General features: G+C 35.5%; 1 protein-coding gene across 16 annotated transcripts in view; it reads left to right on the top strand.

The window, feature by feature from the left end:
- ADD1 (adducin 1) overlaps positions 1 to 15,848 on the top strand; it is a 150,170-nt gene that overhangs the window by 127,369 nt on the left and 6,953 nt on the right. For 7 of the 16 annotated variants that reach the window (XM_074229882.1, XM_074229880.1, XM_074229881.1 and 4 more), the window contains 5 exons: positions 1,436 to 1,537; positions 3,308 to 3,397; positions 4,179 to 4,271; positions 14,210 to 14,366; positions 15,648 to 15,776. In XM_074229882.1, the coding sequence (XP_074085983.1) occupies positions 1,436 to 1,537; positions 3,308 to 3,397; positions 4,179 to 4,271; positions 14,210 to 14,366; positions 15,648 to 15,776 (571 nt within the window). The remainder of the gene's footprint in view (positions 1 to 1,435; positions 1,538 to 3,307; positions 3,398 to 4,178; positions 4,272 to 14,209; positions 14,367 to 15,647; positions 15,777 to 15,848) is intronic. The other 9 variants (XM_074229888.1, XM_074229885.1, XM_074229893.1 and 6 more) reach the window with 3 other exon arrangements.

The raw sequence follows: 15,848 nt of genomic DNA, 5'->3' as shown, positions 1-15,848 counted from the left end.
AATGAGTTTTCTTTTCATTTGAAAAAGGGATAAGGTATTTCTTTTAACTTTTACCCAAATGGTATAATATATTTCTATAGTACTTGGCTACTTAAAAGCACATCCAGCTATAGCTTTAAGTTTTATTTATGTTGTCTTGAAAATAATGTAATTAAATTCCTTGCTACATATAATTAATTGGCATACATTTGAAGGAAAGACCTTGTTAAGGAATAAAATTAATCTTGCTGCCTTTATATTATTGTGGAATAAGATAAAAATCATATAGTATCCCAGGTTGGTGTATATAACATATAATACTTGTTCTTAATTTTTCAAGCAGTTTCAGGCTTCTGAGGTTGTTGTTTTAATGTTTTAACTAAAAAATTATCTTTAATAAAAAGCTGGAGTTATATTTATCTGAGAAGATAATCATCAGTGAGTATTCCACAGCTCCATATTCATTCCATATTTTCCTTTATGGTGGCTAAGCATTTTTAGCATTTTGTTGCTTCCTCTAAAGTCTTAATGGCTTACGGCTATTTTATTGTCTCCTGAAAATACTCAGAAAGACAAAGCATTTGCTCTGGAAAATAGGCTTGTTTTAATTTTTCAGTGCTGTCTTAGGGCCTAAGCATTGCAGTTTTTCTTTTTAAAAATGTTGTACTGAATTAAAAAACAAAAGAAAATGTGGAGCATAAAGCCAGCCACACAACAGCTGCACTGATAAGTAAAACAGCCTACAAAGGTCTCATGAAATGCTTAAAGTTTCAGTTTGATATTTTTTTAAAAACACTTGAAACTATTAAGTTAAATGAAATATTTGACATCACCAAACTCTTCCACCAGGTAGCTACTGTATAAGTGTTCATACAGTAATTTTCTTGGATTGAAGTAATTATGCAGCCAATACATTCTGATTTTGTAGTTTCTTTTAATGCAAAACTTTGGTGATGCCCACTCTTGCCTCGCAGTTCAGAATCATTCACTACACATGGTTAGTAACATCACATTGCTTTTCATACTACTGTCATCTTATGCTTTAAGTTTGCTTTAATGTCTGTTAATTATCAGAGCGGTGAATCAATGATCGCTGTTAAAATGCCAGCATTCACTATTAAGTGACACTGCAAAGAAAATTTAAGCTGTTTTCTAGTATAAGCCTTTTTTATTGTGCTTACATTTTAGATAAGTTTTAAAAATGCATTTGTTGATAAGTCACAATTTTGACTTTAAAATACCTTTTTTTTTAACAGATTCTTAACTTCCTTCTATATTGTTTGATGCAGGAAGAAGTTTGAGGGTGTTGGGAATTGAGAAATAAAATGAAATCATTGGTTCAGTTCTCTATCTGTTATGTATATAGTGCATGAAGAGATGTGATGTAAATTTGCTGCTGTGGATATCACTTACCATTATAGCTATCCTGACTATTCAACTGTTCTTAATATTACAGTGGACTAAAGAGGATGGACCTAGAACTTCCACCTCTGCTGTCCCTAACCTGTTTGTTCCATTGAACACTAACCCTAAAGAGGTCCAGGAAATGAGGAACAAGGTATGTATATTCTCTCCATTTTAATTGCAGTTATTATTTTATTGAAGCTAATATACCATTAACCATGACTGGAGTTTTTTAGTTGATGTTGATCTTTCCAGCCTTCTACATTATAAGAAGACAATTTTCACTAGTAAAGCTACTGTATGAGAAAAGCATTATTGTTCTCTTAAATGTTAGTCTATAAATTTGTATCTTCAGAATGAGTTAAAAAGTTTAATCCAAAGTACTTGCCAAGGTGCAAAGCTAAGAGCTACAGAATGATAGTCTTTTGGTTTGTAGATATGATCTAAGCTTCTTTACAACCTGCCTTTAACCTGACTTTCCAGTTTTATCGCATATTGAACAATCCAGTCAAACTAAACCACTCACTGTCATCTAAAAACATCCTTTTTGCCTTTTCTCACCAGCACATCTTTGTTTGCAGTGTTTGCTGTACAAGTATATCCCTCAGAATAACATTGTTTTTACAATAACATCATTATACCTCATTGTCCAAACCCCCATTGTAACATTTAGCTAATTTCCTGAGATCTACAAATTGAATATGCACTAACTTCTTTAGAGATTACCCTGTGATAACTGTTTTATTTTTAACATTGATCCTATTCCACTAAACTGTTCTCTCCTAGTCCCTTCCCCACTATGTTGTTTTACCAAAGGTCATATTTTCATGGAACTTCTTCATGGCAAGGGCTATTCTTGTACTTAGAATTTCTTTATCCCATGTCCATCTGCTAAAGCAGTTCTTTCCATCCTTGAAGATCCAACTTAAATACCATTTTTTTCCATCAAGTCTTCCAAAATCCTCTACCTGATAGTGACTTTTTCCTTCATTTGAATTCATATTGCTTTGTTTATTCTCTACTTATTTTAATTTGTTTATACATCTCTTATCCTATTCTATATTTTATTCAATAGACTGTTAAATATAGAAAAGATCTTAGAAAATGGAAAGTTAGAGCTAAAAAAAAGATTTTTTTTTTTAGGTTTTTGCAAGGCAAATGGGGTTAAGTGGCTTGCCCAAGGCCACACAGCTAGGTCGTTATTAAGTGTCTGAGACCAGATTTGAACCCAGGTACTCCTGCCTCCAGGGCCGGTGCTTTATCCACTGTGCCACCTAGCTGCCCCTAAAAAAAGATTTTTAAGAGTTATCTTAATTTCTCATTTATAGATAAAGGAATTGAGGCTGAAGAAGTTGAGATTATGTCTATGTGCTGTAATTCCCATACTAGATTATTAGTCTGCTAACAAGGTTTATATCTTACCATTTCTCAGTCTCTCACAGAACCTAACTCAGTAAATGAATGAATGAATGAATGGTAGCTTAAATTGCTTTATCAACACTATCAACATTTTATGGTATTACAGTTGATATAAGCCAGAAAAAATTTTCCTCATGTTCCTAATCAGTTTATCAGTGAAAGTTTTGGTCAAGTCAAGAAAAACCCATAATTCTCCAGTCATATTTTTTTACCTTATTAAACCCAGTTACATTACTTTAATCTATCCAAATGTTGAATGTATTATAAATCTGTAAGAAGAATAGGATTGAACATAGTTAAATGGTTGTTAAGGGCTCTGTAGCTTCAAAGATTCACTTTTGGCATCTGTTCCATTTTCTGTGGTGTGAGGCAGAGGAGAGAAATGAACCTGAAGTCAGGTAGGCTACTAATACAAAAGAATCACAGATTACATCATTGACAAGATAGGGTTCATTCTACCTTTTATATGTATTTGTTCTTATTCTTCCCCTCCCCCTACTTACAGATCCGAGAGCAAAATTTACAGGATATCAAAACTGCTGGCCCTCAATCACAGGTTCTTTGTGGTGTAGTAATGGACAGAAGTCTTGTACAGGTAAGGACATAGACTGTCTTCAGTTAATGTGATGTATTTATAATTTTAATTACTTATAAAATTACTCTGTAGCAGGGAATAACTTTGCCGGGTAAGTATCAGAAGCAACCCTGTTGTCTTTATTATAGTGTATTGAGAAAAAATAATCTAGATTTATTTAGTTGAATAGCTCAAGCATGATAGTAGAGTATGCTCTGTGAGTTGTTGCTCAATACAAATGCATGCAATATGGAAAAAATATCTGTGTAGGCTGTCATCTTTTAGAAAACTAGATGAATTTATGTCATCTAGATTTTTCACATTTTTAACCATTTAATGTATAAAATGCTCTGAGTGAGATTCTCTAATGCCTGTCTGAAATTTAATGCTGCTAAACATTAGTTGCTTTTAGAAGGAATGGTAGTTTAAATCTATGCTGCTGATGTAAATGCACTTTGGAAGTTTTGATCTTGCTAGTTAGCATTACCAGTACTTGAAAGTACTTGCAAAAATACCTATCATTATGTCTAGATATACAGTCTAATGCATTTAAAATATGACATGTGAGGATCTGTGAGATTGGTAGGTGTGGGGGGGAGTGAGGGTTTTTTTGTGTGTTTTATAAGGTTTGATTAGTTGTTATGAACCATAGTTTGATGCTTTTCTGCATGTGACATCCTTCCCATAGTTATTTAGCCCTATATTTCTGCCGCATGCTTTTAATTGGCACCATAATGTGGTCTTGATTAAAATTATGAAGATTAGGTTTGGTTTGCTCTGTTTACTCAGTTTACTGTTGCAGGATGCTCCCCTCTCTGACTGTACGGAAACTATTGAAGGGCTCGATCTCACAGAGCAGGCCTTTAGTCCCGCTAAATCTCTCTCTGTTAGAAAGGTACTTACTGCCCTGTCATTAACTACCTACAAGTATACTGTTGTTGTTCAACCTTCCCTTTCCCTAATTTGTTTTCCCTCTTAGCTGTTGTCTTTAATCTAAGAAAATATTTGATCTTAGATGACTTATTAAATGATACATAAGGTTATGTCCTGTGCATTTTATACCTTGATTAAAACATTGGTGTGAGTTATTTTTATATTTTCCAATTTTTGTATGACATTCCTACAGTTCTGCATGTTATTTGGCTATTGCATGATAGAAATTGGAGGGGGTTTGGGAATGTGATATGAGGGGTATTTAACAATGTTTACTGTAAAAGGAATCATTTATACACTAACTTAGTCTCAGGCTTAATTACTTCTCCAATATAGTGTCAGACTCCTAGGTAGAGATCAACAGAAAATAAGCAACAGATTCCTCTCCTCCAGTAAATGATTGCTTTCCATAAATTATCAATCTTGGCTATGTATAACTAGATAAAGACAGATAAAGTAGAGGTTCTGTGAAGCCTCAGTCATCTTGGAACTGTAGTAATACCTCCCTGTGGACTTGTACTCATTTTTTGCTCAGAAAAGTTTTGCATATTGGAAGAAGCCAAAAGTGGGTTAGTAGAATAAAGACAATAATAAAGTAATAAGAATAAAGTAAACCTTTGAAAGAAATCCTAGACAGGATACTTCACATGTTCTTTGAAATCTAGAATTTTAATTTCTCATTTAATAGTGATTTTAATAGGAAAAAAGCTGTGTAATATTTTCTGTAGCACAGAACCTTTCAGTGTATGGAGAATTTTTGCTGGTACCTGCTACTGGCATTGGAGTTAGAAATGTTATATTTTTCTTTATTTTTCATGATTTTTGGAATTTTGAATAGTTTAGTTTCTAGAATAGTATGAATTGAAAGATTTCCCAGATTAAATGTTCAAAATCTTAACTTAGTAGCTACATTCAGTTCTTGTCAGAAGGAAATCTGTGAGATCTATCTCAGTTTTCTCAATTGATAAACCATAAAAATAGAATAAACTATGATTCTGGAGAAGCATCATTGTGGCTACATCTTCCAACAATTGCAGATTGTAACTCCCTCTGCCTCAGTGGATAGCTCCATAAGTTGTAGGGGTCAAAAAAATTTAATTACCCCTGCGAAGACTTGAATTTATCTTGCACTGCATTCAAGAATAATGAGTCTTATCTATCCCCCAAGGAGGCATCAGAGTAAAGCTGTAGTGGAGGCTGTCTTCTGTCTATTCAGACTAAAGTTGTAGGAAAATAGCTGGGTGACAGTGATTTATTATATCTACATGGAAATCCAATTTGTAGAATGATGAAGTTTGTGGAGGTTCTTGGATGACATTTATTTAGGCTTTTCATAAAACTTCTTTTGGAGGAACTTCTCTTTTTTCTTGATACTAAAGAGCACAAAATACATTTCTTCTCTCCCTTGTCATATACTTAGTAACTTACTTGCTACTCTTTTTGGTTGCATTTTAAATTATATTCAATGACATAGTTTACTGTATAATCTGTCATCTACAGAGTTCCCCTTTTTTTTTTAGGGTTTTGCAGGGGGATTGGGTTAAGTGGCTTGCCCAAGGCCACACAGCTAGGTAATTATTAAGTGTCTGAGACCAGATTTGAACCCAGGTACTCCTGACTCCAGGGCTGGTGCTTTATCCACTGCACCACCTAGCCGCCCCCAGTGTTCTTTCTTAATGTCCCAATCTGCTAACTTTGTGGATAGAAAGTTCTAAATCTTATTACTGTAGAATTAACTCATTACCACATTATTTGTATGTATGATATTTTGTTAAGGAAGCTATACAACTAACTTTCAAAAAAAAAAAAACAGTTCTGTCTTCTAAGTGTTCCAAATAGTCATCATGGAAAAATATAATACCTTTTTGCCTTTACTGAATATGATTCTATCTAGATCAAAATTAATGCCCAGAAAATACTGCTTGCAATTTTGTGTAGTATACCACTTAAAAAACTGATCCCATTTAGTGACATTGATTTAAATGAAATATTTTTTTTATTACTAAAAACAAATTAGAAGTTTGCTTTTGTTTGGTAGATGTTCTTCTATAAGTCTTACTTATTCCTTCCAAGATGTTTCATATAAATAATACTTTCATGTTTGATTCTTTTGGTTCCCTCCACCCTTGCCCTCCCTTATTATAAACTATTTTATTTTTGTCATGAAAAGATACCTTTTCCTAAGGTGTCCTTAAATATAACATGTCACAAAATGACCTAATTTGCAATAACCTGATAGTCCTAAAACACAGATTCTGTGACTTCTTTTGAGATTCCTTTTTTTTTTCTTTTTCTTTTCAATTAGGATTAAGTAATACAGCTCTTAGGTGTCTAAGGACAGATTTGAACTCAGGTCTTCCTGATATTAGGGCAGTCCACTGCACTACCCAGTTGCCCCTTGATGATCTTTTGAGTGCAGTTCAGTCACTCAACAAACATTTATTAAGCTTTTATTATAAATATGCCAGACATTGAGCTGACAGTTTAAAGATACTCAGAAAAGCAAAATCATCTTACCCTCAAGAAACCTTTATTCTAATGATGGAAAGAAGCATAAAAATAACTAGATTCATACAAGATATATTAGAGTATTTGGAATTTCATAGGCATATTTGTTTATTCTGCCAAATAATTAGTAAACATAATAAAATATATACTGACTTCTGATAATGGAATTCTGAAGATCTAGAACTTAAGCATTGTTTGTCATTGAGGATAGTGTCTCTGCATATCAGAAGAAATTGCCTTCTAAAAATGTAGTCTTCACAATCCCAAGAGACCTGCCATTAAAAATGCTATCCACATTCAGAGGAAAAAACTATGGAGTCTTTATGCTGATTAAAGCATACTCTATTCACTTTTCATAGTTTCTTTTATGTTGTTTCTTTTTCTTATGGTTTTTCCCCTTAGTTCTAATTCCTCTTTCACAACAAGACTAATATGGAAATATTAATTATATACAATTGTACACGTACAACCTATATCAGATTGTTCATTGCCATGGGGAAGAAAAATGTGGAACTCAAAAGCTTGTAAAAGGACGAATGTTAAACACTTCTCTTTTCATTTATTTGAAAAAAAAATAAATAAATCTTCATCAAGAGACCTTCAAAAGAAAATTTTTTTTAATTCATTTGTTTTGGGAGATAGGAGGTACAAATTAATCACAGAATATCAGGATTGAAAGGGAACTCAGAAATCTCTTGTCTGGTACAGAAGTTAGCTCTGTAATATCCCCAACAATAGACTTCTAGTCTCTTCTTGAAGACCTCTAGTGATGAACCCAAGAAGGGTCATTGTACTTTTGAACAGTTCTAATTGTTGGCAAGAAAGATTAATCTGGGATTTGCCTCTATAAATGGGCAAATCACTTAATCTCTCTGTGGCTCAGTTTCCTCGTTTGTAAATGAAGGACTCTATGACCTCTAACTGTAGTCTATATAATCCTATGATTTATAACTTTTACTCATTGTCTCAGAAAGCCAAATTCATTTTTTACATGTCAGTCCTTCAGATTCCTAGAGACAGCTATCATTTTCCCTTATCATTCCTTTAACAGGCTAAGTATCTCCAATTATTTCAACCAGGCTTTGGGTGAAATATCTTCCTGGTCATCCTCATCTCCTACTTAAAGTTATCATCACCTTTTCTGAAATGTGCTGGCCAGAACTTAACACAGTATTCCAGATACAGTCTCACTAAGAGAAGGTACAGTGAGATTGTAAACTTACCTAATTATACTACTTCTCCTATGGAAGCCAAAGATAACATTGACTATTCTACCCATGTAGTTGATTTTTTTTGAACCTCTTTAGAACTTTACATTTATACCTATTAAATTATCTCAGATTAGATTCTGCTCAACATTCTTAGAATGTTGAGATCTTTTTAGATTTCATTTCTATTTCAGAACTTTTAGCTCTCATTCTCAGATCATCTGTAGATTTGATAAGCATGCAATCTGTGCCTTCTTCTAAATTACTGATAAAAATATCGAACAAAAAGTGACCAAAGACTGTGCTTTAGAGGAGGAGGGCCTGTTTCCCATACTTGTGTGTGCACACTTGTGCTGGAGAGCACCCAGACTCACATCTATGCATATTGACATTTCTTGTAAATAGGAAATGCTTGATAAAGGCTTTGACTTTTGTTGAGTTGGAATTTAACTTTCAGTTCAACTCAACAAGTATTGTTTAAATACCAACTATGTACATGGTCAAAAATGAAAACATGTCTCAAGGAGTTAACACATTAAAAAAATTTTTTTTTTAATTTTAGGCATTGGATTTAAGTGACTTGCCCAAGGTCATGCAGCTAGGCAGTTATTAAGTGTCTGAGGCCAGATTTGAATTAGATCCTCTTGACTTCAGGGCTGGTGTGCTATCCACTGCACCACCTAACTGCCCTGAGTTAACACATTTTTCACAGATAATTAAATACAGGATAATCTGACAAAGGAGAATATACTGGTAGGGAATCAAGAAAACTTCAGAGCTAGATATTCTAAGATGCAAAGTGAGAAGGGACTATATTTCAGGAGTGGGGAATGGGAGATAAGATAGCTAGATGACATACGTCAGTTTGGTAAAAACGTAGAAGGAAGGAAGATGAAATAAATTTTAAAAGGTAAGTTGGAATTCAGATTATAAAAGCTAAATTCCAGATCAGGACATTTGTGTTAGAGAGCTTTTTGAAGCAAGGAAATAATATGATCTGACCTCAAGCTTATTTTGGGAGATGTGAGGGGATTGAATTGAAGGGAATAGAAACTGAAAATAGAGAAGCCAATTAGCAGACCCATTAGAATAATCTAGGAAAGAGACACAAAGACCCTGAATATAGGGTAGTGAGTATGGAAGAGGAGAGAGCAGGATTGTCCCTTTAGTAGCATTGGTATCCATGTCCTATTAGCCTTTTTTTTTTTTAGTCAGAAAATCTATTTGGCAGAGAAAACAAAAGCAAAAAGTTGATTACATTTATTGTCCCAAGTATTAGTTATATCCTTTATTTGATCTTTTTCTTGTCCTTCAGTTAAGTGAATTCTTTTTACTACTTGTAACTTTCCTTGCCAACCTCATCTCAGAACTTTAGACCTGACTTTCTCATCCAACTTGCTGCACCTTTGTATTCTTTTTGTGCTGATTGGTGAATCCCTCATCCATCTAAAGCAGCTCTATTTCTCTCAATTGTAGTTGTTTCTTTTTTTTTTTTTTTTGCAAGGCAAAATGTGGTTAAGTGGCTTGCCCAAGGCTACACAGCTAGGTCATTTTTAAGTGTCTGAGACCGGATTTGTACTCCTGACTCCAGGGCCAGTGCTTTATCCACTGCGCCACCTAGCTGCCCCAATTGTAGTTGTTTCTCTTTGAAGTTTCTGAATTTCATTCTTAAGAGTCAATAGCAACAACAATGATCATTTATTAAGTGCTTCCTGAGTGCCAGACATTGTGCTAAGCAGTGGAGATAACAATAAAAGACAAAAAATGTCAGATCCACGTGCAAACAATCCTCCTGAGCTCTGGTAGCCTTTATAGAATCTTAGGCCATAAAATCTTTTCTATTCTTTCTTCCAAAATACAATTTGCATGTCAGAATTGTATACAGCTATCCTTTCCTCCTCTATCATATGTTCTAAACTAATATCATTTCCCCCACAGGGTTTTCTTTTCTAATCCCCATGCCTTCCTTTTAATTATTTTGTATATACCTATATATTTAAATGTTGTTCCCCCAACAGAATGTGAACTGCTGACAGCAGGAACCCATTCCCTTTGGTCTTAATATGTCCAGTAGCTGGCACAATGTTTAGCACATAATATAGGCTTAATAAATGTATGTTAATTAATGGATTGATGGTTCTCATCATTTATACCCAACCACCATTTCTTCCCTGTAAAAAAAGAATCAAATCTAGAGTATAATTTGCCTCACTTGATTTGTGCTAGCTTTTCAAGTATGAAAGCACCACAGCAAATCAAAGAACGATTAGCTGTTCTGTTTTTGACAGAAAGTTCCATCAGATAGAATAATTGATGTCTTCAACACTGTTCTATCATTCCTCTGTGCCAAACTTGTGATCTATTTCCTGAATTCCTCTTCTGTTTCCTTATGTCTAGATGTCAGTTTTATCCTCCAATGACAAAATTGCTTCTGTATCAGCCTCCTTCAGTTTTTACTCATGCTTCCCCATCTTATTCCTATATTTCCTCACTTAAGTGTCTCCTTAATGTACAGTGTTATTTGCTTCTATGCTCCTTTTCAATCATTCTCTTTTCTTTTGAATAAGAAATATCCTTCTAGAGTTATATGTGAGACACAGATCTTATTCCATCAAGTGTCAGTGATATCTTTGAGGGACAAATTTCTTTCCTTGAGTTTGATTTCTAAATCATAGAATCATATATTGAGAACAGTAGGGGACCTTAGTCACCAAGCATTTATTATGCCAGGCATTGTCCTAAGTGTTAAGTATAGAAAGAAAGGCAAAAAAAACCACTTTCCCCCTCTGCTGCTATTCTTCCTACATCATTAGTTACTCTTTTGTATCTTGTATCTAGCCTGAAATATGTGTGTGTGTGTGTGTGTGTGCTTTTCTTTCTCCTTTTCCAGTTAGAAGTTCTTGATTATAATTTCAAAAATCCTATTCTAACCAACCCATATAATATGTACTCCATCCCTAGCCAATAACTTGTCATTTATTTAGAAAGCCAAATTCCATTCTTAGACAATATCCTATCCAGCTCATGGACTTCCTAAATTTTATCTTCCTCTTCTGAATTCCTTGCCTTGATGGGCAGCAATGTTAAATACCATCTTTTTACCAAGATTTTTGGTTTCTTTCCTGAGACTTTGTAATCTTTAGTGGTGCTTTCTAGATTCCTTATATCAATATTATTTATGCCCACAAGAATCACCATAAGTAACTAATATATAAGAATAAACTCCTCAGCCTGGTATTAAAAGCTCTCTATAACCTGACTTAAACATCTGTCTTTTATACATACTCTATTCCAAACTGAACTAAGAGTTGTTTTGTGACTTTACATTCACATTTCCATCTCTGCCTTCCCATAGACTTATCTCTCATCCTTGAATTTCTAGTTCTGCTACTTTCTTGGATGTCACTTAATTGAAGAACACTTTTTAAGTGTGGACTTAATGTGAAGCACTAGGGATAAAAGACAAAAAAATCCCTTGTTTAGTCCCCTAGGCTTTATTTCCTGTTCAATAAAATGATGCTAGTAATATTTTGTACTACCTGCTCATAGGATTGTTATCAGAATCAAATGAAATAATGTATGCAAAACGTTTTATCTGTGTTGACAAAGGTAATATAAAATGTAAGTTTTTATTATTATTATTATTATTATTATTATTATTATTATTATTATTATGGAACCAAAATACAGATAGTTCTCACTTTATGTGTGTGTGTGTGTGTGTGTGTGTGTGTGTGTGTATGCATTATACAAATTTGACTTTACATAAAGCTTCTGAATGAGATTTGCATTCCAAAAAACCATGATAACTTTATTATACAATACTATTCATTCTCATTCTCTCTCTCTCTCTCTCTCTCTCTCTCTCTCTCTCTCTCTCTCTCCCCCCCCCACCTCCACTCCTTCCCCTTAACAATCCATGTAATATGTACTCCATCCCTAGCCAACAACCTGTCATTTATTTCGAAATCCACATCTCATTCTCAGACAATATCCTATCCAGCTCATGGACTTCTTAAATTCTGGTGCTCTTCCCTGCTAATCATCAAAAAACCCAATCCTTCCCCAGTGAAAGCAGAACAGACTCATAAAGACTGCAACCTTCACCACTGACAAATCATGGGCTTAACTTGAGACCTCTGATGAGAGAGGTCATCTTTGCTCCACTCTGCCCATCTGTCTTCTCTGTCCGTGCTTTGGTACCACATGTCTCCAGTCCTCTCCTGACTGATTCTGGCCCTTACAAGTTTGTTTCCTACATGGTCTTCCTCTCACTTCCAGTCCGGGCCCTGTGTGCCTGGCACTGGCTCCCATATGTTCTTCCTCCTGCTCTAGTTCCTCTCCTTCTCCAGCCTCCATATATCCTAGAACTGATCTCCTCCCTCCATGGGTCAGGGTCCCCTTTCTGTTTCTCTGCTCCCCCATTGCCAGGAGCAAATTTGTTTTACATAAAAATTGCTTTATAGAGAGGTTTGTAGAACAGCCCACTCATGTAAGAGTAGGAACTATCTGTTTACAAATTCATTGCTTTGCCCTAGTAATGTATCCCATCTGCCAAACCTCAGTGATAAGATAGATTTTACCTCACAGATTTAGTTAAAAGAGACATCAGTGACCAATCAAACCCTTATCTAAATAAAAATGACCTTACAACATGTCTGACAAGTCTTCATCCAGCCTTTGATGGAAGATATTATATGAAAGGGAGACCTTTTATTTCTTTTTTTTTTTAGATTTTTTTTTTCAAGGCAGTGGGGTTAAGTAGCTTGCCCAAGCCCACATGGTTAAATAATCATTAAGTGTCTGAGGCCGGATTTGAACTCAGGAACTCCTGACTCCAAGGCCAGTGCTCTATCCACTGCGCCACCTAGCCACCCCTAGACCTTTTATTTCTCAAGGAATATTCTCCTTTTAACTATTTGTTTGTTTTATCTACTAGGTAGGTAAATTTTTCCTTTTATCCATTAATTATTCTTCGTTTTTTCTTTTGGAACCAACAAGAACAATTTTAATTCCTCTTTCCCATGATAGTACTTTAAATACTTAAAGACATTTATCATTTCAGACTATTGCATTCCCCTTACCCCCTATTCATTCACATACATCATTGTCTGGAGCCCTCGCATGGAAATATCATGATCCATCAAAACTTTGTGGAGTTCCCTGATAACTCAATGGGACTGTTTTCCAAAGATGTGTTTACAAACATCGAGCAATTATTCATGCTAATTATAAGAGTTATAATCCCATTTTCTATTTATCTTGCCACTCATTTCTTTTGATAACAGAAAGATTATTTTAGCATTTGGAGGGAATTGTACTTTCATCTTTAAAATCCCCAAGGTGAGTTCTTCAAGTTAAAGCAGACACCTGGCATTTACATTTCTTTTTCTCTACATTTTTGGGAGGAATTAAAGGTTTTCAAGCAACCTAAAACTGTCTAAATGCAGAGGGAAAAGCAGAATTTATTTGAGCTCTTCTGAATATAAAACATCTCAGATGATATTTTACTCTAAAGTTAAGAATTCATGATACTTTTCATGTTCTGAAGAAGATAAAGTATCGGGGCAGCTAAGTGGCACGGTGGATAAAGCACGGGCCCTGGAGTCAGGAGTACCTGGGTTCAAATCCAGTCTCAGACACTTAATAATTACCTAGCTGTGTGGCCTTGGGCAAGCCACTTAACCCCATTTGTCTTGCAAAAACCTTAAAAAAACTATTGGAGGGCAGCAAGGTAGTACAGTGGATAGAGCACCAGCTCTGGAGCCAAGAGGACCCGAGTTCAAATCTGGTCTCAGACCCTTAATCATTGCCTAGCTATGTGACCTTGGGCAAGCCATTTAACCCCATTGCCTTGCAAAAAAATACGATTAGGAAACTTGATTTGGTTTCCATTAAAAGCAGTCCAGATTGATTTGATGTTTTGCATTCTTCACAGCCTCCTGCTTCTGACAGTCTTTTAAGATTAAATATATTTTGTGCCAGTGAAACTGTCTGTCTTAAGTTTCCAACTCTGAGAATGCTGCTAACCCAAAGGATAAACAAATGCAGCACTTCTAGGATTAATTTTTATTAATCTGAGAACTTTATTTTTTCCCCTATTCCCTGACCCATTGTCAAGGTTAAGTAGCTTCTAAATATATTTTGACTTTATAGCAGACCTCTTGTTGTTGTATTTTATCAGGGGGAACTGGTGACTGCTTCAAAAGCTATCATTGAAAAAGAGTACCAACCACGAGTCATAGTGAGCACAGCAGGACCAAACCCCTTCAACAAGCTCACTGACCGAGAACTGGAGGAATATCGCAAAGAAGTGGAACGGAAACAGAAGGGCCCAGAAGGTTCGAGCACTTCTTATAAAACTCAGTTAAATGATGCCTAAGCCCTATGCTGGGTGACTGCCTGTGAATTGGGAAGATACAAAGCACAATGAGATGTGGTCCCCATCTTCATAAAGTGTGCAGCCTACTAGGAAAGATAAGAACTCAATCCAAGTTAAAAGTCAGAACATGATACAGAGTATAGAAAAATGATATCACCCCTAGCCAAAGATGGCAATGAAAGTTACTGCCATTTTTAGTAATATGTTTTATTGACTGTTTATGGAAATCTTGTTAAAGGGCTTAATGCTGCCATCATGACAATCAATGCTCTCAGGCACTATGGCCCACCCTGGAGGAGAGGCAAAAATGAGGGGGGGGGGGGGAGACCTCAAAGAATAGACGAGGGAAGAAGAAAGGAGGTAAATGAGGTTGGGAGAGGGGAAGGTAGGTTAGCCTAATACTTTGGGAAGTTTTTTGTATCTCTCAGATTGGAGGATTCTGAAACAGCAGTTGAACTTTCTGAAAGCTATCCTACTCTCAGAGTGGGTTTACCAGTCACAACATTTCTTGTGTTAGCCAAACTTCAGTTCTTCACAACTTTGTCAGATAATTAGAACAGTCCTACTGTAAATCACTAGTCAAGCCATAATTGTGGAGAACATCAGTCAGAACATTAGAAACAGCTCTTTAGGGGAAGAGCAGTGGGCTAGCAGTAAGGAAGTCTAGACTTCTATTTAGCTCTGCCATGTCTGAACCTTGGACACACTGTTCCCCAGCCCCTGCCCCTAAACCCTGTTTCTCATCCATATCTGGTTCTGTTTCTGTTCTGCCCTATGTGTCTGCTGAGTCACAGCATTCAAAGGAATGTTTCTGATGACTATGAAAACAGTTTAATCTTCTAAATGGGCTTAACATTCTCTTGATCTTATTTATACTAATTACTTATTTAGCATATCTCTTGAAAAATAAATTTAGTTAGAATCCTGGTGAAATTTATAATGAATTTCAAATCCTTGGGATCTGAACTAATTTAAGTCTACATTTTTAGTTTCCGCTCCTCTTAGGATTCCAGTTAGTGCCTCACACTAAGACTAATAAGTGACTAAGAATCAGAATAGAATTGTTAGGAACAACTTGTTTCTAATAACTAAAAGAAATCTCTGGCCTGGAAAACCAGATCAAGAGAACTTCAAGGACTAGAAACAACAGGAGCACAGTTCACTCATATCTGGGAAGGTGCAAGTGTGTCTCAATCTTTTTCTAACCATGAGTTCACTGCTGCATGGGTTTCTTGTTAAGCTGTGCAGCAGAGAATCTCCTGCCTTCACCTGAAAGAGACTGAGGAACTGCGGTCCTCCCACAAGGAATTTCACACTGCAGTCATCAAAGCATTAAACTCCAACCCCGATCTTTTTACTGAAAGCACAGGTATTTAGTCTGGATGTCCACTCCCTTAGTCTCCCTTCCTGGAACCTCCACATCTCTCTACTGTCAATACAA

The sequence above is a fragment of the Macrotis lagotis genome, chromosome 3 (genome assembly GCF_037893015.1).
Source record: "Macrotis lagotis isolate mMagLag1 chromosome 3, bilby.v1.9.chrom.fasta, whole genome shotgun sequence".
NCBI lineage: Eukaryota > Metazoa > Chordata > Mammalia > Peramelemorphia > Peramelidae > Macrotis > Macrotis lagotis.
Note: the sequence above shows the minus strand (reverse complement) of the source record. Positions and strands in the feature narration are given on the sequence as shown.